This window comes from Suncus etruscus, chromosome 16 (assembly GCF_024139225.1).
Source record: "Suncus etruscus isolate mSunEtr1 chromosome 16, mSunEtr1.pri.cur, whole genome shotgun sequence".
NCBI lineage: Eukaryota > Metazoa > Chordata > Mammalia > Eulipotyphla > Soricidae > Suncus > Suncus etruscus.
The window spans coordinates 41,489,710-41,514,756 of NC_064863.1; the positions used below are offsets into that span (position 1 = coordinate 41,489,710).

The 25,047-nt window shown below is 37.7% G+C and overlaps 1 protein-coding gene across 1 annotated transcript in view; it reads right to left on the minus strand.

Annotated features, from left to right (window-relative positions):
* TXK (TXK tyrosine kinase) overlaps nucleotides 1-25,047 on the minus strand; it is a 40,162-nt gene that overhangs the window by 12,136 nt on the left and 2,979 nt on the right. Inside the window, exons 3-9 of the mRNA XM_049789830.1 lie at nucleotides 24,269-24,474; nucleotides 21,753-21,818; nucleotides 17,522-17,576; nucleotides 11,400-11,479; nucleotides 11,010-11,137; nucleotides 7,586-7,660; nucleotides 1,751-1,922 (exon numbers count right to left, since the gene is read on the minus strand). Coding sequence (XP_049645787.1) covers nucleotides 1,751-1,922; nucleotides 7,586-7,660; nucleotides 11,010-11,137; nucleotides 11,400-11,479; nucleotides 17,522-17,576; nucleotides 21,753-21,818; nucleotides 24,269-24,474 — 782 coding nt within the window. The remainder of the gene's footprint in view (nucleotides 1-1,750; nucleotides 1,923-7,585; nucleotides 7,661-11,009; nucleotides 11,138-11,399; nucleotides 11,480-17,521; nucleotides 17,577-21,752; nucleotides 21,819-24,268; nucleotides 24,475-25,047) is intronic.

Consider the following 25,047-nt stretch of genomic DNA (forward strand, 5'->3'; position numbering starts at 1 on the left):
TATAGATGGGTGACTGTTAGATGAAAAAATATGTGCATCATTTATTCCTAGTGAAATGCAAGGGGCCAGAGAGATAGCATGGAGGTAAGACATTTGCCTTTCATGAAGAAGGTCATTGGTTCGAATCCCAGCATCCCACTGCCAGGAGTGATTTCTGAGCATAGAGCATAGAGCCTGAGCGCTGCTGGGTGTGACCCAAAAACCAAAAAAAAAAAAAAATGCAGATCAAAACACAAAGATATATTACCTCACAATATGAGAATGACCTTTATCAAAAGAACTTGAAAAAAGAATTGGGGGAGATTATAAAATTATTGGTGAGGATGTCAATTGTTGTTACTTCTTTGTAAAAAGTGTACACATTTCTTTTAAAATTGAAAATAATGAATACCATGTCATTCAGCAAGATTGCCATGAGGCTCAATCCAAAAAACATGAAAACACTAATTTGAAAGGGTATGTTCACTACTCACAATAGTCAAGAAGTGAAATGACCTAATATCTATCAACAAAGGTTAGATAAAGACACTAAGTATATATACTTAATGCAATGCTTCTTGGTTATCTGAAAAGATGAAGTCTAGGGGTTGGAGCAATAGCACAATGGTAGGGCATTTGCCTTGCATGCAGAGGACCTGAAATGGACCCAGGTTCAATCCCTGCCATCCCATATGGATCCCCAAGCCTGCCAGGAGTGATTTCTGAGTGCAGAGCCAGGAGTAACTTCTGAGCACTGCCGGCTGTGGCCCAAAAACCAAGAAAAAGAAAGATGAAATCTCACTTTTGTGAAAGATTGATGGAATTTGAGGAATTTGAGAAATATAAGCAGAGTCAGAAAGTAAAAGATGGGCCCGGAGAGATAGCACAGCGGCGTTTGCCTTGCAAGCAGCCGATCTAGGACCAAAGGTGGTTGGTTCAAATCCCGGTGTCCCATATGGTCCCCCGTGCCTGCCAGGAGCTATTTCTGAGCAGACAGCCAGGAGTAACCCCTGAGCAATGCCGGGTGTGGCCCAAAAACCAAAAAAAAAAAAAAAAAAAAAGAAGAAAGTAAAAGATAATTACTGAATAATCTTAAATGTGGAATATAAATAAACAAAACATTGCAAAACTAATTCACTGAAAAACATTGAAAATATGATGTTTCTAGAATTTAAAAAATGGAAAGGAGTAGGGATAATGGGTAGAAGAGGTCAATTTAATCATAAAATAGCTCTACAATTTTGGTGGTGGATGCATTGGGACATATACATATAAATAAGTAAAAGTTTGTACAAGTGGCAGATCGATAAAATTTTATCTTTTCAAAATACAGTGTCCTGTGGGCCACAATAAACCATTTCCTGTTAGCACTCATTATTTTAAAATTCTCTGAAAGCAAATTGTTTATATTACTTTGAAATAAAAGTCAATTTTTGCTTGTTTGTTTTTATCTGGGAAAAGGAAAATAGTATACTAATCAGATGCCTATTATTAAACTTAAGAACATGGCTTTTTGTAGATTTTCTTATCTAATCTTAAGTAATTCACTTACTGATCCAAAGTTGGTATTTCTCTATCTCAGTAATATCGATGAGGAATTGTGAGTAGGAAAGGTGACATAACTCATGCAGGCCACCTCGAGATCCCATCATTTTTCCTGGTCACACGACCAAGGGTAGAAAGAATAATTATACAAATCCCAGTGTGGTTGAGTCCACATTCTTTCCATAACATCAGATGTTTACACTTTCTTTCTGGAGTTTATACTTACATCATCACTTTAGCTTCTTCAATAAAATCCTCTTCAGACATGAAACCTTCATTAATGGCCTTGATAGCCACATGGACCCGTGCTCGCCATTGACCCAAATGGACAATGCCAAACTGACCGCTTCCGATCTCTCTTACAAAAGATAGCTCATTTGGATTGATCTCCCACTTTTCTGAAAAAGTCAAATATCAGTGCACTCAGTCAACTCAGGTTCAATCCTCAGCACCACTTACAGTCCCCTCAGCCCCATCAGGGGCAAACCCAGAGACCCAGAAACCAAAAATAAAATTAAAATAGAATAAAATAATCCTCTTGAAATTGTAGAGAAATCTCAAACCTCAGCTTTCCCCTCTTTTTAATATACCACCACCACCATCTGCTGGAACTTTAGAGTAGCACATTTAAAAGAATTCTAAAAAAATTTTCTTGTGCCAGTTCTGAAAAATATAGTGGCCTTTCTCTCCTCCCCAACCCACCCCCGAAAAGTGCTTGGGGAACCATGGTGCCTGCCCAGGAATGAATTTAGGATTCCTGGTTCAAAGCATATGCTCAAGGGCTGTAGCTATAGTTTGGTTGGTAGGGTGCTTGCTTTACACATGGCTGACCCAATTTCAATCACCAGCATCTCATATGGTTCCCAAACACCGCCAGGAGTAATTTCTGAATGTAGAGTAAGGAGTAATTCCTGGGTATCACCAGTAGTGGCCCCAAACTAAAGCCAAATTAAAAAAAAGTTGACTTCAGCCCTTTTGAGTTATCTCGCTGACCCTAGAAAATGCTAACTTGAAAGTAATATTGGAGAATATATTTATGGCCTACATATTAGCATGCATTTATCAACAGACCAGAACTATAAAAGAAAATCATGACATGTTATACTTTATAACAATTTTTAAATATATTTTTTATTTAAGTAACATGATCATAGTTGGGTTACAGTCATAACCAGAACACCCCCCTTCACCAGTGTAACATTACCCCTCCCCCCTTCCCATCCCCGGCCTGTATTTGAGACAGGCATTCTACTACAATTATTTGTTTTTAAATTCAGTAAGTTGTATTTTTTTTCCTTAAAGGATAAGAGTAAAAAAATTTTTTTTTAAATTTTTAAAAAAAGTTTTAAGTTTTTAAGTTCAGTAAGTTGTATTTTTTTTTTCCTTAAAGGATAAGAGTAAAAAAATATAGTAAACGTTTGTTCTTTATGGCTAGGAAGTAGCTCAAAAAAACTGAGAACTTTTCTTTCAGGAGGGAAATTCAGGTTTGATCTTCTGTACCATATAGTCCTCAAACACCAAGTCAGTAGTAGCCCCCAATGGCAATAGATGTGGCCACATACAAAAATATCTTCATCAAATAAATTCCCATTGAAAGAGTGAAAATTAAGTCACAGACTTGGACTGAGGTGCCCTGGACACACCTGAACAGGGTGAGTCCGGCCCCGGACATCTTTGCTGAAGATGCCTGGACGCCCCAGGTTTGAGATCAACCCCAGCAGAGAATCCCTGAAGGAAGCTGAGAGACTGAGGTGCCCTGGACACGCCTGAACAGGGTGAGTCCGGGTCAACACTTCTGATGCCATTACTCAGGGCACCTGAGTGTTGTGGGTTTGAAACCAACACCTGAAAGAAAAATGGAAGAAAAAAAAATGGACCCGGCAAATAAAAATAAAAATAAATCTCTAAATAATAACCACAAGTGTGAAAAAGAAAGAGAAAAGTGGAAGAACAAAGAGAAGGAAAATAAAGTCAAAAACTAACAAATCAACACAAAACAAGAAAAAGTATGGGTGCTGAAGTGGTAGGGTTTGGCGTTCCCCCCACTTTTTTTTTTTTTTTTTGCAGAGGCACAGTAACATTGGGGAAGAAAGGGAATTCCCGTGGCCTAAGAGATTCAGGGTTTCTCCATCCTTGAAGCATACCATCATGGGACCAACTCCTGGTAATATACTCATTACCCATCCCAAAGGATTTTTTGTGATGCCAGGAAAGTTTCCTCTCAGTTGTGTGTAAGAAAATCAAGCCACTGTAGCTAGCGATCTTTTTTTTTTTTTCTTTTCTCCTTTCTTTTTTTGGTAGTTGTCACCAAATTTTTTTCTCCCCCTTTTTCTTATCCTTTTTTTTTATCTCCAATGACGGTGGAATGGATACTCAATCTACAACAAGCTGTAAAGTGGAGACCAGTTGCACTAGCATACTGGGGGGTAGAGGAGGGAGATATGCAATGCATACTGGGAATAGGGGTGGAGGGAGGACAGCACTGGTGGTGGGAATGCCCCTCATTCATTGTCACTATGTACCATAAATGATGCAGTGAAAGATTTGTAATGCACTTTGGTCACAATAAAAATTAAAAAAAAAAAAAGAAGAAGAAGAAACCAACACCTGAGCAGGATAGGGCATCTCTAGTAAATGAACTCCACTATAAAATGTAGGAAAAAAACACACAGCAAGCATGACAATGGGAAAATAATGCAAGCCAACATCAGAAATATTAAATAAAGATGTCAGCTCCAATGACTCGAAAAATGCCAACCACCTAATTGTCTCTCAGACAAGAAGCTTAGAATAGAAATATGGAAGATGTTCAAAGAACTCAAAGAAAGCATAGATCGAGCTGAACAGACCACAAAGACAGAAATCAGAAAACTCCAGACTGAAATAATAGGACTGAAAACTTGGCAGATGAAATAAAAACCTCAATAGAAAGCCTCTCCAACAGAGTAACAGAAGCTAAGGACAGAATCAGTGAGCGGGAAGATGAGATACAGAACAACTCCATACAGCAGAAGAGATTGGAAAAAAACCTCAAAGCAAATGATCAGACAATGGAAAAAATACTCAAGGAATGTGAGCAGATGAAAATTGAAGTCTTTGATAAATTCAACAGAAACAACATAAGAATCATTGGAGTCCCAGAGACCTAGGAAGAAAATCCCCAGGAAGAATCAACAGTTAAGGACATCATTACCGAGAAACTTGCAGAGCTGAAGACCACATGCAACCAAGTCACAGACTTGGAAAATATATTTCTAAAACATGTACTGAGAAAAGTATAAAAAAATTCATTTGAAAAAAGATAACTCCATTTTTAAGGGTTAGAGTTTTAAACATAATACTATCTTGGAAAAGAAAATATTCAAATATCCACGTGGTCATATAATATTGATTAACATAAATAGTCATCTGAGAAATAAGTAATTAAACTATAATGAGATACCCACTACAAATTCATCAGACTGCCTAAAGGGGAGATAAAATATGAAAACAATAGATATTTGCAAAGACAAAATTATAGAACAGCTAAAATATTCTAGTTGATTTAAAATTTTATGATAAAATAATCTTATTATTTATTTAAAACTTAGTTGATTAAAATTATTTAAACTAAACTTGCATATGCACATATCATATAACCCATCAATTTTACCTTTTAATATATATATTCAGCACCATTAGAGACCATTATAAGATGAACGAGGTTATTCAAAGTAATATTTTATAAAGTGTCAAAATAGCTATACAAAGAAAAAACAAGTACCCAATTGTTGGATACTTGTGCCACAGAGCAGTACTTCCCCTTAGCAATAAACATTCTTATCTAATTCTGTGGGTAAAAATTCCCAAATAAAATAATTAGAAAAAGATGCAGATACAAAAGAAGGTATGCTATCTAAATCCATCTATGTAAAGAAGCAAAAAAAAATTAAGCAAAAACAGGGGCCGGAGCGATAGCACAGCAGTACGGCATTTGCCTTGCATGTAGCAGATCCACCTGGTTCTATCCCTGGCATCCCACATGGTCCCCCTAACCAGGAGTGATTTCTGAGCACATAGCCAGGAGTAACCCCTGAGTGTCACCAGGTGTGCCCCCCAAAATCAAGAAAAAACAAATTGTGATATAAACATGAATAGCACAATGTTAAAAAATGAAATTTGGGGACTGGAGTGGTAGCACAGTGGTAGGGCATTTGACTTGCACATGGCTGACCCAGGACAGATATGGGTTCAATCCCCGGCATCCCATATGTTCCCCAAGCCATGAGTTATTTCTGAGCGAAGAGCCAGGAGTAACATTGAGCAACACCAGGTGTGACCCAGAAAACCAAAAATAAATAAATAAAAGAAATTTTAGAAAAGTAGAAAGAACCTAATGGCTATAAACTGGTGAATGAATAATTAAATGAGTTAGTATTGGAAGAAGAAGAAGAAGAAGAAGAAGAAGAAGAAGAAGAAGAAGAAGAAGAAGAAGAAGAAGAAGAAGAAGAAGAAGAAGAAGAAGAAGAAGAAGAAGAAGAAGAAGAAGAGGAGGAGGAGGAGGAGGAGGAGGAGGAGGAGGAGGAGGAGGAGGAAGAGGAGGAGGAGGAGGAGGAGGAGGAGGAAGAGGAGGAGGAAAAGAAGAGGAGGAGGAGGAGAGGAAGATGATGATGATTTAGGGGCCAGAAAGATCATATAGGAGTTAAGATATTTGCCTTGCACATAACTGACCTGGGTTCAATTCTTTCCATTGCATATGGTTCCCTGAGGACTATCAGAAGTGATCCCATAGCACAAAGCCAGGAGTAAGCCCTGAACACTTGGTGCATGTGGCCCAAAAACAAAAATTTATTTATTTTTAATTAAAGAAAATTCTTGTTTAGCTTACAAAGTTACAAACCATGGAACTTGGATTATATACAGTAATTATGTAGCAAAAAGTAGTAAGCAACTGGGGCTGGAGCCATAGCGCAGTGGTAGAGCGTTTGCCTTGCACATGGCTGACACAGGATTGACCTCTGTTCTATCCCCACCATCCCATATGGTCTCTCAAATCAAGAGCGATTTCTGAGTGCTAGCCAGGAGTAACCCCTAAGCATCACAGAGTGTGGTCCAAAAAGTAAGCAACTATAACATCCTAAAACCCTTTTTTATCCAATTAACATAAAGTCCTTGAATCCTAGTTATTATTGCACAATATGATTGCATTTCTATTTTTCAGTAGATTCTAAATCTCATTAATGAGAAAAGTTAAAAAGAAGAAAGTACCCCATCCGCACCCCCCACAATCACCACCACAACCACACCACCACCCACCTCCACACCACCACCACTACCAAAATAAAAGAAAAAAAATAAAGAGAAGAAAGTGTTTATAAATTTTAAAAAATCCTCAGATCTATTCTCACAGACTTTTCTAGAACCACAGCTGTTAGAAAATAAACAGAGCAAACTGACCATTTTTACTTGAAAAATAAAGCATACTCTCAATCACTTTTTTTAGCCAGGTAACTGAAGATCATTCACCTTGTAGCCTTAGAGCAACAACCCAAACATTACAATTTTTTTTAATTTAACAAAAGAGCTTCTGGTAATATATATGAAATTTACAGAACTAAAACATTTTCCCCAAAAGTTTGGACTGCCTTTACAAAATACATATACTAAACATTTTGCAAAGGGGCTTTAAACTTTGAGATTAAAAGGGGAGATCTCGATAAACATCTCAGGTGTACTGAGAATGTGTGTGTGTGTGTGTGTGTGTGTGTGTGTGTGTGTGTGTGTGTGTGTGTGTGTGTGTGTGTGTGTGTGTGTGTGTTTTGGGAAGAACCATACCCAGTGATGCTTAGGGGTTTCTCCTGGCTATGCGCTCAGAAATCGCTCCTGGCTTGGGAGACCATATTGGACTCCAGGGGATCGAACTGCGGTCCAGCCTAGGTAAGCTACATGTAAGGCAAATGCTCTACCACTGCGTCACCGCTCTGGTCCCAGGTGCGCTGAGAATTTTAAGAGCCTCACAAGAACTCAATGTAGACTCTTTTATTGAATCTGTCATTTGACTTGGCATACATATCTACATTACCATAGCTAAATCCAGCGGTGGCTGGCATGCAACTGCCCATTAGTCCAACTGGGTAGCGGAGACGAGTCAGGAGACCTATAGAGAAAGAGATATCAGTGTTACAGACCTCACTACTTAGAAAATATACACCAGGGGTCAGAGAGATAGCACAGCGGTGTTTGCCTTGCAAGCAGCCGATCCAGGACCTAAGGTGGTTGGTTCGAATCCCGGTGTCCCATGTGGTCCCCCGTGCCTGCCAGGAGCTATTTCTGAGCAGATAACCAGGAGTAACCCCTGAGCACCGCCAGGTGTGGCCCAATATATATATATGTATATATATATACATATATATATATACCAAAACAAACTAAATGGCAATAATATTATTTAAGTAAATCAATAAAAATTTATTCTGCAGTCTCCTGACTACCTTTCCTATTTGAAAAACAGTTTTTATAACTAGAATATGCTCACTGACTATAAAGAAAAGAAAATACAAAGATGAAATAAAAACCACCTAGCCAAAGCTTAACACGCTTAACACACAGAGCTATGTTGTTATCATTTTGTGGAGCATCTTTATAAAAATGTCTACAGAAATATTTTATAGTGTATATACACTAGGCAGATGGAAAAAAGCATGTGCAAAGGCTGGAAGACAGAAGACAGCTTAGTCTTAGTATGACTTAGTGTGAATCTTAGTATGAGAAAGGAGCATCATTAAGTGTCCATTATATGCAAGACACTCTCTTCTGAGCAGATTCCAAAGATCTTAGAGGTTCCAAGAGAAACTAGATTTACACAAAGGACTCATCTCAACTGGGGTAATCAGGCAGATAAGGCAATTGCTAAGGTAGAAGTGACAGTAAAGACTATAGCACGTGTGCCTCACATTAATCTTCAATTAATATGATCTATTCTGACTCCCAATGCCTTTCCTTTTATCTTCTTTTTTAAAAAAATTTCCCCTCACCATCTAAATACTCCTAACCATGAGATGGACATGACCACCATGATGCATGGGCAACACCAGGGATTAAAGTTTAGGATAGACCAGTCCTGGCTTGTGTAGCCTAGGCTTGAACTCACAACTCTGCATTTTCCAGGCATTGTACTTTGAGCCAGCAGTCATCTTCTGGGATCATATCTTTCTTCTTTTTTCTTGTCATATTTTTTGTGTGCTTTGTTTCCTCTCAATTAAGCAGCAGTCATAGGGGAGGGAGGTTGGGCCACATTCAGCTGTTACAGGATTAATTCCTGGCTCTATGCTCAGGGATCACTCATGGTTATGCTTGGGGAACCAAATTCAGTAGTTTGAGTGAAAGGACAATGCCTTCCTCACTGTACTATTATTTCATTGTCTCTAATGTTATGTTTTAACATATTTCCCTTAATATGGCTTAATTCAGCATTTTACTTAAAATATGTGGTATTTGATAAACTTTTAGACTAACTTATGAACAAATATTTGCCCTCTAGAGCAGTCTATTAAGCAGAAAATACAAGCTTTACTTCACTTCTTTTTTGTTTTGTTTTGTTTTTGTTTTTGTTTTGGGACCACACCCATTGACACTCAGGGGTTACTCCTGGCTATGAGCTCAGAAATCGCTCCTGGCTTGTGGGGACCAAATGGGATACTGGGGATTGAACCGTGGTTCGTCCTAGGCTAGAGCTTGCAAGCCTTACCTCTAGCACCATCGCTCTGTCCCTACTTCACTTCTTTTTTTTTTTTTTTTTTTTTTTGGTTTTTGGGCCACACCCAGTAACGCTCAGGGGTTACTCCTGGCTATGCTCTCAGAAGTTGCTCCTGGCTTGGGGGACCATATGGGACACAGGGGGATCGAACCGCAGTCCGTCCAAGGCTAGCACAGGCAAGGCAGGCACCTTACCTTTAGCGCCACCGCTCGGCCCTACTTCACTTCTTTAAGGTAAATATAAACAGTTTCTATTATAGTTTCATTTCTATAATAATTATTTATTAAATGCTGACAGAACTTTTTATATATACATACATGCAGGTGTCTTATCTGGTCTTATAAAATTGGGACTGTAAATTTATTGATAAGCTATTTTTTTTATAACTCAACAACTTATCACTAATATCTTTACATATCAGAACACCCTGATCTAACTCAGAATCTTTAACCTCAGTAACATAACCACTCTGCTTCTTAATTTTTCTTTTGGGGGAAGGGAGAAGAGAGTATGGAGAAAATTCAGAAATGACTCTGATTTGAAGGATTTCTATCTCTCCTTCAAATACCTCCTCTTTGGCTCTACACATACATAATGGCTCTTACTCTCTATCAGGCACCAAGTGATCATCTGTAATGTTAATGAGGACATATTCTCTAAGTAGATGCTAATTTCCTTCAATTCATTCCTAAATTTTTTATTTGTTTTTGGGCCATCCTCCGACAGGTTCAGGGGTTATTCCTGGCTCTATGCTCTGGAATCAGTCCTAGAGGTGCTCTGGGGACCATATGCGATGCCAAGGATCAAACTCAAACTGCAAGGCAAGGCAAGTGCCCTACCTGATGTCATTCCTAATATTTAGAACAAATGCAAAATATGGCCACTTTTCAAAAGAGCTTTATTTTTGTCAACATAAAATTTTCATGAGAGAAATATTAAAATGTACATGATAAGAAATCAAAATAATATGAAAAGTTACAATGGACTCCTAATTCTATAATACTGAAGTGGAGGATATCTTCCTGGGTTTAAAATGGTTCAAGAGTTGGGAGAGGGATGGGACCAGAGATGTGATTGTAATTGTAATAGAACCTATTGTCTTCCCAGAGTTTACACAAATGATAATTTTTGCAAACAAATTAAAATGCCTTTGGTAGGGAGCTGGAGTGATAGCACAGCAGTTAGGGCATTGCATGGATTCCCGGCATCCTATATAGTCCCCCAAGCCTGCCATGAGTGATTTCTGAGCTCAGAGCCAGGAGTAACCCCTGAGTGTCACTGGGTGTGGCTCAAAAAACAAACAAAAGTCTTTGGTATATTAAGGCTAATATTGAACTGTTTTCTTGTTATTTTTCTGCTCTTTAAACAAGAACAGAAAATAAAAAATTTAGGAGTGATTTTTCTATTACAATTGCTTAAAATAGAAAGTTCATCATGCATCATGATTTAGACCATTTGAAATGTATTATATTTTACCCTATGTAAACTTCAAGAATAAATGTAAAATGATTGAATTGCCTTTTGCTTCAATATCAATCATTTTTCTAACATAGCTGAAATGAGAAAATATTAACTCTTGGTCCTTACTTAAAAACAAAGATATATTGCTGAGTTGTAGTGTTTAGAGGCAAGTTGTATTTCAAGTTCTTAGCCACTTCTAAAGGAATAATTGCATATGTTGAGTATCAGACCGAGGACACATTGACTGGCCCCAGGCCCTGTCTCACCCAGTCTGAAGTCTCTGACTTACCAGCAGCGTTATGTTGATGATACCAGATCAACTCAGGGATGGAATGAAAGAAGTGTTTTTCAGCCACATACCACTGCCCTGTGTCATTCTTTTTAATCTGATAGTGTTTGATGGAAGCTTCCTCATTTCTGAAAGCAAGTAAAAAAAAATTCAATTCAATAAGCATCAGGATCCACCTCTTGGGTATCTAGTTTTGTAAGATTGTGAGCTTTAGAGGTAGAGTCCTATTGTTTTAGAAATATTTTTTCTTTGTTTTGGGATCTATTCCAATGACTCAGTGCTCAGGGAGACCATGTAAGGCATGCATACAAAGAAGGTCCTCCAGCCCTTTCAGCTCTCTCTCCACCCCCAGGATCATTATGTCTAAAATGACAAGAATTAATCACCTACCTCCTTGCACTTATAAACACAGAAATTGTGTAGGATCCCAAGTGTCTTGAATCTCTGACAATGAAAGCTCCTTCTTTAGACTGCAAAACAATTTATTAGCAGGGAAAGTTTATTTTGATTAGAAAAATGATAAACCCTTTTCTCAGTAATAAAAAACAATTGACATTAAGATATAATGTATTTACAATTGCACGGTAAAGGGGAGTTTTCTTGTTATGACTGAAACCAACTACAATGATGTTTGTAATCAGTGTTAAATAAAGAAATTATTTAAAAAATACAATTACAGGGGCTGGAGAGGTGGCGCTAGAGGTAAGGTGTCTGCCTTGCAAGCGCTAGCCAAGGAAGAACCTCGGTTCGATACCCCAGCGTCCCATATGGTCCCCCCAAGCCAGGGGCGATTTCTGAGCGCTTAGCCAGGAGTAACCCCTGAGCATCAAACGGGTGTGTCCCAAAAGCAAAAAAAAATTACAAGTACAATCTACTCTTATCTCTCTTATAGATTTGGAAATAATACCTTTAAAAAATTGGAGCAAGCATTTAAAAATATTTTGTTTTTGGGTCACACCTGGCTGTGCTCAGGGGTTACTTACTGGCTCTGTGCTCAGGAATCATTCCTGTCAGGGTAGGAAGATGGGGGTGGGAGTCAGCCATGGGCAAAGCAAATGCCCTACCCATGTACAATAGCTCAGGTTCCCAAATATTTAATTTTTCTCAGTTCTGTGCCTCTATTTATTTTGCTTGTGCTAATATAGCTTCTAACCTTTTCCACATTATTGTTTTATACTTGTAATAATACTCCACTGTTCCTCCACCACTATGAGAACTTTAAACATTTGTGTATTCAGACATATTGCCCTTTGCTTTGTAAGAAAAACTGTATTTGACAAACTTCTATCCCCCATCATTTTGTAATTTTCATTCTTTTTCTCAAGAAAATAGATAAAAATTTTGGATAAAGCGGGCAAACTTTGTGAAAGGCAGACAAGTTGAACTTTGGAAGGAAAGGAACACAGAAGTGAAGGCAGTTGGGAGAAATACATGAGAAAAGAGAAGGAAGGAAGAAAAGAGACCAAAGTTCAGGATAAGGATAAAGACAGTAAATTTGAAAGAGTCTGAGAAGAGGAGCAATGAGGTTTCTTTATACATACTCTGGAGGTATACAAGATACTAAAAAGAGAAACAAGAAAAGGGGAAAATATTATACTGAGTTTAATGTCAGGTTATGAACTGAATTCCTAGTAACATGATATTGGATCATGGCTTTCAAACAGGTTGAAAGTTCTTGCAGGTTGAACTGTTTTTTTGTTTGGTTGCTTAGATACATTACAATTTTACTCCAAGTGTTTACACATAGTAAAAAAGAAAAAGAACTCAGAAGCTTGCCAAGCCATGAAAGTAGACACTCAAAGAATGTTGGTGCATTGCTTGACAATGGCACCACCTACATAGCATGGCCTGACTTTAAGTGAACATAATCCAATAAGCAGTTTCCTTGATCTCTTCATATCTATCTAAAGATAGATAGATAGATAGATAGATAGATAGATAGATAGATAGATAGATAGATAGATAGATAGATAGATAGACCAAAAGGCAAGCCTTATTTTTTGGTCTTTGTTTCCCTTAATTTTTTTTCATTCTAGGAGATTGAACCCAGGACTTCATACATGCAAGGCATGTGCTCCACCACTGAATTATATATATATATATATATATATATATATATTTGGTTTTTGGGCCACACCCAGCAGTGCTCAGGGGTTACTCCTGGCTGTCTGCTCAGAAATAGCTCCTGGTAGGCACGGGGGAACATATGGGACACCGGGATTTGAACCAACCACCTTTGGTCCTGGATCAGCTGCTTGCAAGGCAAGAACGGCTGTGCTATCTCTCCAGGCCCACTGAATTATATCTTTTCTTTTTTTTGGGGGGCGTCACACCTAGCAGTGCTCAGGGGTTACTCCTGGCTCTACATTCAGAAATCGCTCCTGGCAGGTTTGGGGGACCATATGGGATGCCGGAATTCAAACCACCCTCCTTCTGCATGCATGGCAAACACCCTACCTCCATGCTATCTCTCCCAGCCCCCTGATTATATCTTTTCAAGGTATAGTTAAACTATATACTCTGGAGATAGGAGTAGCCTCAAAAAAAAAACCTAGTGAAATGGCCAAGAGATACTGTAAAGACTTAGAGCATATTCTACCCTAAACAAGAACTACAGGTCCTAGTGGTCCCCCAATATGGCCCTATGTGGCCTTAAGAAAATCATTTAAAAAATGAATACAAATCTTATAAATAGCATCTTACTATCTATCAAAAATAGAAATGTAAAGTTCACATTTTGACAGTTTTCCACCTTTGGAAATTTATTTACACCATATTATATATATATATATATATATATATATATATATATATATATATATATAAAACCTATACAGCTGGGGCTGGGAAGGTGGCGCTAGAGCTAAGGTGTCTGCCTTACAAGCGCTAGCCAAGGAACGGACCGCGGTTCGATCCCCCGGCGTCCCATATGGTCCCCCCAAGCCAGGGGCGATTTCTGAGCACATAGCCAGGAGTAACCCCTGAGCGTCAAACGGGTGTGGCCCAAAAATCAAAAAAAAAAAAAACCTATACAGCTGTGTCTAATAGAAATATAGATCCATAATTAAATATATTATAAAATTGTGATGCATCCAAACTAAGAAAATACCCAGGAGGCATAAAATTGTGATGCTTCCAAACTAAGAAATACCCAGGAGGCATAAAATAATGAGCTGTTATTTAAACAAAATTCTGTTATAGTGTTATTAGATATAATATTTTATATATTGTTCATTTTTTTTTTGTGGTTTTTTTTTGGGTCACACCCGGCAGTGCTCAGGGGTTATTCCTGGCTCCAGGCTCAGAAATTGCTCCTGGCAGGCACGGGGGACCATATGGGACGCCGGGATTCGAACTGATGACCTCTTGCATGAAAGGCAAATGCCTTACCTCCATGCTATCTCTCCGGCCCCATATTGTTCATTTTTTAATAATGCTAAGAAAAGTATATTTGATTTTTATGGAATTTTTTTTTTTGCTTTGTTTTGTTTTGGTTTGGTTTTTAGGTCCACTCGGCAGTACTCAGGAGTTACTACTGGCTCTGTGCAAAGAAGATGCTCCTGGCAGGCTCAGGGGCCCATATGGGATGCCAGAATTCAAACCGAGGTTCGTCCTGTGTTGGCAGTGTGCAAGGCAAATGCCTTACCACTGTGCTATTGCTGCAGCACCAAGAGTATAGTTGTTAAAAGATTTTGTGTAGAAACAGCAGCACAAGAAAATGTGTGCGTGCTTCCTTGTGTATTTATTACATAGCTCTAAAAAGTTTCGAAAGGAACTAATAGTTTGTCTCTGGGGATGAATTTTTGAGGACAAATGTGAAATAAAAATTTTAAAGCTTTTAATTCTTAAATCATATGAGCATACTGAGTATTGAACCATTAAATAAATTTAAATGATAGTATGTTTCTATGAATAATGTGTGCAATAAATTTGAAAACAAGCATAAAGCAGGAAGTTTCCTTAACTTAGTATAAATTATCAAATATCCAGAAAAGAACATTTAAATCAGTAGTTGAGTACCTATCTGCTTGAAAAAACAGTATGTTCAAATTATATTGAGAAATATATGTAACTTTCAAGGAACTTTCCTTGTGTTTGTATTTATTTAAATTATTTATTTATTTGTGTTATTTAAATGAACAAGTAACCTCTATTCAATTATTAACTATTCCAGGTGGTGGAAAAATAAACAATGTTCATGCCCCAAATCAATACGATGGTACCATAATCTTTATAACCAGATATAAAGAACAGGAAATTATCATCATAGTGCTTAAATAAAGATATTATTAAAAAATAAAAATAAATAAAAATAAAAGAACAGGAAATTAGAAGTCAGGTCTCTTGTAAACCTAACAGAATAAAAGCTGCATAAAATATTAGAAACTCTAAAATAGATATATATGCATGTTATGTATAAAATATACACATATATAAATTTTTTTGTTGTAGGGCCACACTCGGCGATGCTCAGGGTTCACTCCTGACTGGGCTTAGGGCTCAGTGCTGGTAAGGCTCATATGACCATATGGAATGCCAAGGATTAATGCCAAGGATTACTAAGGTCAGTCACATGAAAATCAAGCTCACTGCCAGCTGAACTATCACTCTGGCCCACACATACGTTTTTAAATACCTCACAACTGAGCAGCTATTAAACCATGCATGTTTTTAAACAAACATTAGAAAATATGGACATTACAAAATAAAATCATTTAAAATAATTTTTCTTGTTCAGTTGATTTGGGGGTCACTCTCAGCAGCACCCAGAGCTTACTCCTGGTTCTGCACTCAGGAATCACTCCTGACAAAACTCATCAAGCTTGAACCATATGGAACACGAGGTTTGAACCTAGGTCGGCTGTGTATAAGGCAAGTGCCCTACCCATTGGACTTTTAAATGTTAGTTTATCACAACCAGATTGTGACTAATGGAGGTTATTTCTTTTTTTGTTTTTGTTTTTGTTTTGTTTTTGGGCCACACCCGGCAGTGCTCAGGGGTTACTCCTGGCTGTCTGCTCAGAAATAGCTCCTGGCAGGCACAGGGGACCATATGGGACACCGGGATTCGAACCAACCACCTTTGGTCCTGGATTGGCTGCTTGCAAGGCAAACGCTGCTGTGCTATCTCTCCGGGCCCTGGAGGTTATTTCTTAATTTCTGTTTTAGTCTCTACAGGGATAACAGCTCCCCACCCAGCTCTGGCTTCCTTTCAGACTCAGAACTCTACTTCTGAACCTGCACAGCCCACAGTTCCCTCACATCACCTATGACTATACTAGGATTCTACTTGTTGATTTTTTCTTCTACATCTCTGATTTATACCTTTGCCTCTTCAGGTGCTACTCATAACACTTTATATGAACCACTTTTGTCACCATTCCTGATACACAGCACATTACTGCCACTTAGTTCTTCCTCCAAGACAAGGAGAAAAACCCAAACTCCAGTTCCCCTGAAGTTGTGTCTACATCCCAGCTATATGACTTTGACTGTGTGTAACTGGCACTAACTTTGTGTTTACAGACATGATTATTTCTCATTCATCTATTCAGATTACCTTAACATTTAAGACCACTGCACAGTGATATCACACCTCTCTAGTTTTGAGACTCACAGTTAATATTTAATGCCAGTTGGAAATTGAAGTTAAACACTTTTTTCAGAACTTTTGTTCTGTCTTGACCTCTAAGAGCAGCTTTGATCAAAGTTTGTTATTTGATTAATCATTCTCTTCTTTTTGTTCCCAAAAAGACATGGAAGAAGGGCTGGAGAGTTAGTACAGTGAGTGGGGCATGCATTATCTACCAAGCAATTCCTGAGCATAGAGGCAGGAGTAGCCCCTGAGCATCTCCCTGAGTGGCTCAAAAATAAAAACAAAAAGGAGCACATAAGGTACAGTAGCATGTAAATTTCTTCTTTTATATTTTTAATGACCTTAAGCTAAACTCTTAGCATAGAATGTGTATTTCCTGGTTTTGATGCAAAGTTATCTGTCCTCTAGTATCTGATTGTACTTTGGAATACATGACAGAATTTCATTGTGTGAAATTAAAATCAGTACAAAGAAACAAATTTCTAAAATTATGAAGTGTAGATGAAAAACATGGTTAGACAAATACCTCTAATTACAACTCATTAGAAAAGGTGTAGTAGAGATGTATTTGTAATAATATTTTTAAGCCTAAAGGAAAAGAAATCATAAAACATTTTAGGTGGTCAAGTCTTTATAATACAATTGCTTGGAAAGACTGAAAATATCTATTTTTGTTTGTTTGTTTGTTTTTGTTTTTGTGGTTTTTTTGGTTTTTGGGCCACACCCGGCAGTGCTCAGGGGTTACTCCTGGCTGTCTGCTCAGAAATAGCTCCTGGCAGGCACGGGGGACCATATGGGACACCGGGATTCGAATCAACCACCTTTGGTCCTGGACCAGCTGCTTGCAAGGCAAACGCCGCTGTGCTATCTCTCCAGGCCCCCATATCTATATTTTTTAAATAAAAAACTGAATTACCTCATGTTTCAAAAGACGTTCAGTCTGATTTCTGGTAATATTTCGATGGTACCACCTGTAAATATAGTAAAAATCATTTTTTTAAATTAAATTTACACTTCCAGAAGACATTCTATTTCTTTATTTTTTAATAACTCAATCGAAAACTTTATAAAACTGAGTTTGTTAATTAGGGGAGGGGAGGGACCTAGAAATAGTGTGAAGGCATCTGATACTCTGGACGTGAGTTTGGGTGGCAGCAATATACCTTTAATATTGAGTGTAACAGTATTTTAAATCAACTAAGTAAATAAATAAAACATTTCACTCTACTTTAGTAGACTAATTGAAAATAATCCATTTATTTTTTCTCAAGAACTTTCTATTGGCATGCATTTATGCTTTGAAAAAATGACTCTTTTAAAATTAAAACTCTCGGGCCCGGAGAGATAGCACAGCGGTGTTTGCCTTGCAAGCAGCCGATCCAGGACCAAAGGTGGTTGGTTCGAATCCCAGTGTTCCATATGATCCCCCATGCCTGCCAGGAGCTATTTCTGAGCACACAGCCAGTAGTAACCCCTGAGCACCGCTGGGTGTGACCCAAAAACCACAAAAAAAAAAAAAAAAATTAAAACTCTCCCTAACTTATTAAGTTTTTTGTTTTGGGATGCTAGATATGTCTTCCTTTTGGCTCTATGTTCAGGATCGGTGGGACTCTATTAAGGTACCAGGGATCTTAAGGACCAGAAGAGGTGCTGAGAATCAACCCCAGGTCAGCCACATGCAGTTCAAAAGCCTTACTGCCATCCTATCTCACCAAAGTTACTGATTGTAACTTTTGGAATATCAAGCAGGACAGTAGTGTACATGGAATAACTATTATACAACCTGAGCCAAGGCACCCCCAATATCTCAGCTGTTTCCTCTCTCCTCACACACTAAGTTTAACCACAAATTCCCCCATTTTATTCTCAAATTCTCCAATTTTTTTCTGCCTCCAGTCTTGTGTTACATCTTCATGAAACATGTCACTAAATGATTTTATAATATTAGAACTATGTAGAATAAATGTAATAAAATTATTTTATAAGTTAAGCATTTAGTCTGCCAGGACAATACCCACTAAGTGAACAAAGGTTGTACAGGAAAGAAAGAGGAAATGATAGAACAAAAGAAAAGTGCAAGACACATGGAAAATTTTTCATTTCAAAGCAAGATTCTTAAAAGGAGTTCATGTTGAGTTACCAGAAATACTATATTTTTGGACAGTTGGAGGAGAAGTCATATATGTATATGATCATCTATTGAGTCATAATGAGTGAGCCAGATGGCTGCAGGAAACTGACTCGAAGGATGGAACCATCACAACATGCTTTTCCCCTCACCTTGAGGAGAGCCACCATGAAGTGAGAATGGCAAGCATTAAAAATGCAAATATTGGAAATAGATGTTAAAATATTAAAAGATAAGTTGTAGAAATAATTGAAAAAGATCTTAGGTAAAGAGTTTGTCTGCTCATCTATTGGGAATCAGAGTAATTGTAATACTGTGATTCTACACTTTGGATATTATCTATCCTTTTTCAGGGGTGAGACATAGCCAGTAGTACTTGGGCTTACTCCTGGCTCTGTGCTTGGGAATCATTTCTGGCAATGCTCAGGGAAACAGGAAGTGCTGGGAATAAAACTCAAGACAGCTGTGTGCAAGGCAGGTGTTGTAACCTCTGCATTATCTCCTAGCCCCTATTCAGCACTTGTTAATGACTCATCAAATAGAAAAAGGTAATTTCAGGAGGAATCTGAGACTTCTTAGAAAAATAGGAAAATATTTAAAAATAAATGAGCAAGTGTTAAAGGCACAGTCAACCAGTAAAATGGAAGTCCACTGGGTAAGTTGTGAAATAAGGGCACTCAAGGGAAAATAATTGAACCCCCCTATAGTGCCTTGATTCTGTGAAAACCAAGCATGCATAAAGATACTCAAAAAAGGGAAAAACTAACACAAATGGTAATTTTTTACATATTGCTTTTCACATATTATTAAACCAGTGTTTATTTTATTGATTGACACTGATCATTATAATAATGACCCCAGTACTATAAAAATAAATATTACAGTAAATGAATAGATGTAGTAACTTCAGTATGAATTAAAAATCTATGCACATGTGGTCATTAGAATGACTTCAAAGCATAATTAAGGAAGTAGATATGAGTATTAGATTAATTTAAGATTCTTTCAAATACTGCCAGGAGAAATACTTTAAATAAAATAATACAGAGGGGGTCAGAGTGATAACATAGCAGATATGGTGCTTGCCTTGCAAGTGGCCAACCAAGGTTTGATCCCAAATCTCAACATAGCCAACATGTGATCTGTGATACTACATATGATACCCTATAAACCACCAGGAATGATTCCTGAGCACAGAGCCAAGAGTTATCCCTGAGCACAGCTGGGTGTAACCCAAAAATCCAAAACCATAACAAAAAACTAATATCCACAGGACTTGGAACAGAGCCTCTACTGGTATTAACAAGAAATTCATTTCGGGGAGGTGGTTAATTAGCAAGAAGACCCTTACTGAGCATGCTCAGTAGCTAGAATGATGAAATGGTTTTGTTTTGTCTGTTTCTTCATGAAACATGACTTCCCATGCTGGGGGTCACCAGGGCTACACCTACATCTAGTGATGCTCAGGAAGCCCTATAGTACCATGGAATCAAACCAGGGGCTCCCACATGCAAAGGATGTTTGTTCTCTGTACCTTTGAATCTTCTCCCCAATCACTATTATTTAGGCAATGATAGGGATCAAACCCAGGACTTCACACATGAGAATCAAGGGCATATCAAAAAGAGAAAAGTGATCCTGAGATGGATCTGAGGTGGGTGACTGTGGAGCGAATGAGAAGAATTCACAGAAGAACTGGGTAAAGTTTGCTTAGTGTTTCATTTGTTCCGTGGTCAGTCTTCTTGCTTCCGCAGTAAAGCATATATCACTCACCAATGCTTTTTTAATTTGATTCACTTTAGGAAAAGGATATGCCTAAGATAGCCTCCAAGTTGTAACAGGACAGACCTGGGTGCACTTTTATCTGACTTGATGCTTCAAACTCTTAGCACTCACTGTGACCTGCTGCCAGTCTATGGTGATTGCAAAGCAAAGTATATAGGAGATCATAGCATTCAGGACCCACATGCCAAGCTTCATATCACCAGGACTACTCCTTGCTACCTGTCAACTGATCTCTTCGTAGAGCATTACAGACAGAAAGTGGAATGATTAATCTCTACTCCATCTTCAATTTCTAACCTATCATATATCATCTATAACAAAAATTTATTACTAAAAAAAATAGTAAAACATGTTCCAAGTTCTTCCAAACAACCATGACCCTATTTCTCCTCTCCAGCTACTTCCATAACATTTCAAATATGAGTCAAAACAGAGTAAATAAATTATCTATACATTAATTTCACTTACCATTTGTTATATATGAAGACATTCAAGAAATAAATACATTTAGGTAGAGAGTTAATTGTCCAAGGAGAGTGGTGGAAAGAGATTATTAAAGACTCTAAATATGAATTCACTCTTTTGTCAGCCATCTCTCCCGGACGAAAACAATCAGGGATACTTTGTCCTAGCTTCCTCTTCCCTTCACATACTCCTTTTGAAGTGTTAAGACTCACTCAAGCTTGATTAGCATTAGATAAGTACTTTGTTAGCAAGTCTGCCCTCCCTTCCATGTTGATGGACACTGAACAATAAATATCATATGTGGAGGACAGTCATGGTGATCATTCCACGAGGTTGGGAGCCCCCAGACCCCATAATTTTCTATATTATGTCTGTCTAGTTTTCTTAGTCCTAGTGGTACATCTACTTCAGGCCTGTTCACCCAGGGCTCTATTCTGGCAGTCATTCATTGAAAATTTAATATCATGTTCAAAATAGCTAATTTTCCAACTAGTACAGAGAGTAAAACAAATACAAGTGTTTGTTTTGGTTACACGCTGTTTTTGTTAAAAAAAAATGCAGATCTAAATCAAAACAAAAGGCAGTTTAACAACAAAAGGTTTCTGAATCAACCTGTATACGGATCAAAGATATTTTAAGCTATAACTACCTGATGTGTTACTTTCTTTTCCTTTTAAAAGCCCTCAAACGGTAGTTGCACTTATAAACTGCCAACACTGAACCTGATTTTCATAGATTAACCAAAGTGCATATTTTAGAAAAGACTTACTCATATATTTCTAAATTGGTTATTTTGTTTTCAGTCACATAATTGCTTGGGATTAAGCCTTCATTCCTACAACAGAAGACAAAACAAAAGTCAAACAGCTGGCATATTTATGGCATTCTCATAGTAATGATTTTTCTAAAGCCCAAAGGCTTTAAGGGCATTATAGGGAAATCAAAGTCATTCTACTGATGAAATTGCTAAAAGAAGAAAAAGAAGAATTTTCATTTCCACATTTAACTGAAACCTCTGTATGACAAACATTGAGATTCTGACTTAAAACATAAGTAGTTTATGAAGTCTTATAACAAGAAAATCTTTTCAAGGAGTGAAAAGAGGAGCCAGACTGATAATATAGTGGTGGGTGAGATTCTTGCTTAACATGCAGCTCATAAGGTTTAATCCCTGGCATCTCATATGGTTCCCTGAGCACTGCCAGGGTGATCCCCAAGTACCAAGCCAGGAATAAGCCCTGAGTGCTTGAGTACTGCCACGTGTGACCCAAATACCACCCACACAAAAATAAGAGTGAAGAGAGGCATTTTCATGATTATTGAAACATAATAGAGATATATAAGCACTTTTATCACAACAATATTGGCCTAAATTTTTTTTTTTGGTTTTGGGGCCACACCCAGCAGCACTCAGAGGTTACTTCTGGCTCTGCACTCAGAAATTGCTCCTGGCAGGCTCCGGGGACTATATGGGATGGCAGAGATCATCCAGGGTCAGTCCCTATTAGGTCCCAGGTTGGCCACGTGCAAAACAAATGTCCTACCCACTGTGCTTATAGCTCCTGCCCAATTGGTCTAATTCTAAATTGCTGCAAAGTATTGTAGGAAATAGATTTGTGCAGCCAGGATCTTCTAAATTTCAGTCTTCCAAAGAAATTTTTGAGCATTCCTTTTGTGCACAAGTAAGAGTCTTTCTCTAAGAGAGATACCAAGCAGGATTTGCTGGGTTGCCAAATGCAAGCATCTTTTGGTAGAAGTAGCAAATTGACTTGGAGCCAAATGACTATCGACTAATTTAAACTCATATCAGCATCTCTTTTCTTATACCCCACCAAAACTTGAAATTATGAGAAGATTCCCAAGACATTCCTGAGAATTAAAAAGTATAAAATTTAGGTGAATGAAATATACAAACAATACAAACACTTCAAACAAAAATATATTTCAAACTTTGCATAGCAGATCCAGGGTCCTGGAAATATGATACCTAGTTTGGGGAAAGAGCTAGAGGCAAATAGCAATGTTGACATTTTTATCATGTTAGCAAATTTAAAAAAAAACTTTTTTATGAATGTTGAATCTAGAAATAAATAAGTATTTTGTTTGTTTTGATTTGGGTGGTTTTTTTTTTCAGTCTGAGGCATGCTAAGCAGATCATTAATAAAAGTGGCAGTGGGGCCAGAGCAATAGCACAGTGGGTAGGGCCAACTCAGGACGGACCCAGGTTCAATTCCCTGCATCCCATATGGTCCTCCAGCCAGCAGGAGAGATTTCTGAGTGCAGAGCCAGAAGTAATCCCTGAGAGTCCCCCAGTGTGACCAAAAAATAATAATGAAAGTTGGAGCTGGGGCAGTGGCGCAGTAGTAGGGTGTTTGCCTTGCACGCTGCTGACCTAGAACAGACCTTGGTTTGATTCCCAGCATCCCATATAGTCCCCCAAGCCAGAAGCAATTTATGAGTGCACAGCCAGGAGTAACCCCTGATCATCATCAGCTGTGGCCCCAAGAAACCAAAATAATAATAATATAATAATAATAATGAAAGTAGTTAATTATACATACTATCTTTATTCCCACTGAAAATTTTTTACTAACAACTGAAAAAAAAAACAACTCATCAAGAAATGTCAGTCACAAAAGAAACTTCTAATACTTTAAATCACTATAATACTTTTAAACTACAAAATCTTGGCAAAAATCAGAAATCAATATATCTGCTTTTTCAAGGGACCAGTTACTCAAAATTCTTTTAAGCACAGGACTTGACAGCCTATTACAATAATAACAAGCAGAAGTCTAGTTGCATCCCAGTATTATTTTACCTTTCCAACCTAATTCAACAACTACCTCAATGTTCATTTTCATAATGAGTCATTATAGAAATGTGCAAATGAATAAGACATTGTTTCTCTTCCTACACAAGGGCTTAAGGGGGAGGAGAAAATCAAATTCAAAAAATAAAAGGGAAAAAAGATATCAGAAAACAAAATCTTAATTAGAATCAAGATAATAGGAATTATGATCCCCATGTTACAAATATAAAAATGGAAAAGCTGAATGGAGGGGATAATGACATTCCATGGACATAGCCACAGAATGAGGCAGCAGCAGACAGCTCTACCTACTTATGAATCTATGTGTCTGCATGGATGGGAAGGTGTGAAAACAGTGCTACTTCATGTAGAGGGGAAAAACGATGATTCTGGAGAAATTGATCCACTAGGCAGAGACTTCTTTATGCTTCAGAATGAAAGACAAGAAAGCTGATAAGAAGCAACAGTCTTACCCTAATTGGTCTCTTGCCTTCCACCAGTGTGGGTTATACTTCTCCACTATCAGGTATTCCTCAGCTCTCTTCAGTGCTAAATCACAGGGCTCTCTAGGCACAAAATCAAACAGAGCTTTGACTTGGATCTTCTCTTCAATAATCTCAGAGGGTGGAAGCGGAGGCAGTGGTTTACGTTTTGAGGGTTGTGCACAGCCCCTGTTAGACTGTAATAAATACCAAAATGTCAGATGCAAACTGTGCTTTGAAAAAAGAAGGAAAGAAAAGAACAGAAAAGAAGAGAAAGGAAAAGAGAAGAAAAAAAGAGAAAAAATAGAGAGCAGATAGCTTGCAACTTCCTTTTCCCATACAACTGCAGAAACCAGGTAGCTTCAACATAGGGCAGGAATAATAAGAAAACCTTATGTCCCAAAACACACTCATCATTTTGTAATTTTACAGATCTTAACTAACCAGCATCACTTTACTGGATTTTTTTTTTCAACATTACTATTTTACAAATATGCTGTTTTACTTTGCTGTCAAGAATTTTCTCTATTGGAAAAGGAAGATTATACATTGTAAACTTGTGTCTGGGTTTCTCTCAACATCAAACTGAAAACTTCTAAACCTCAAGATGGCAATAACCAAGATACAAACCCCCATTCCCATTTGCCATTCAGTGTCAACTTCTGCCCAAATACAGGTATTTTTTTACTTTTGTATTCTTTTAGGACACTGACACTAAATAATTATTGAGAGATTATTATTGAATGATTTAGAACTTTTTATTTGTATTT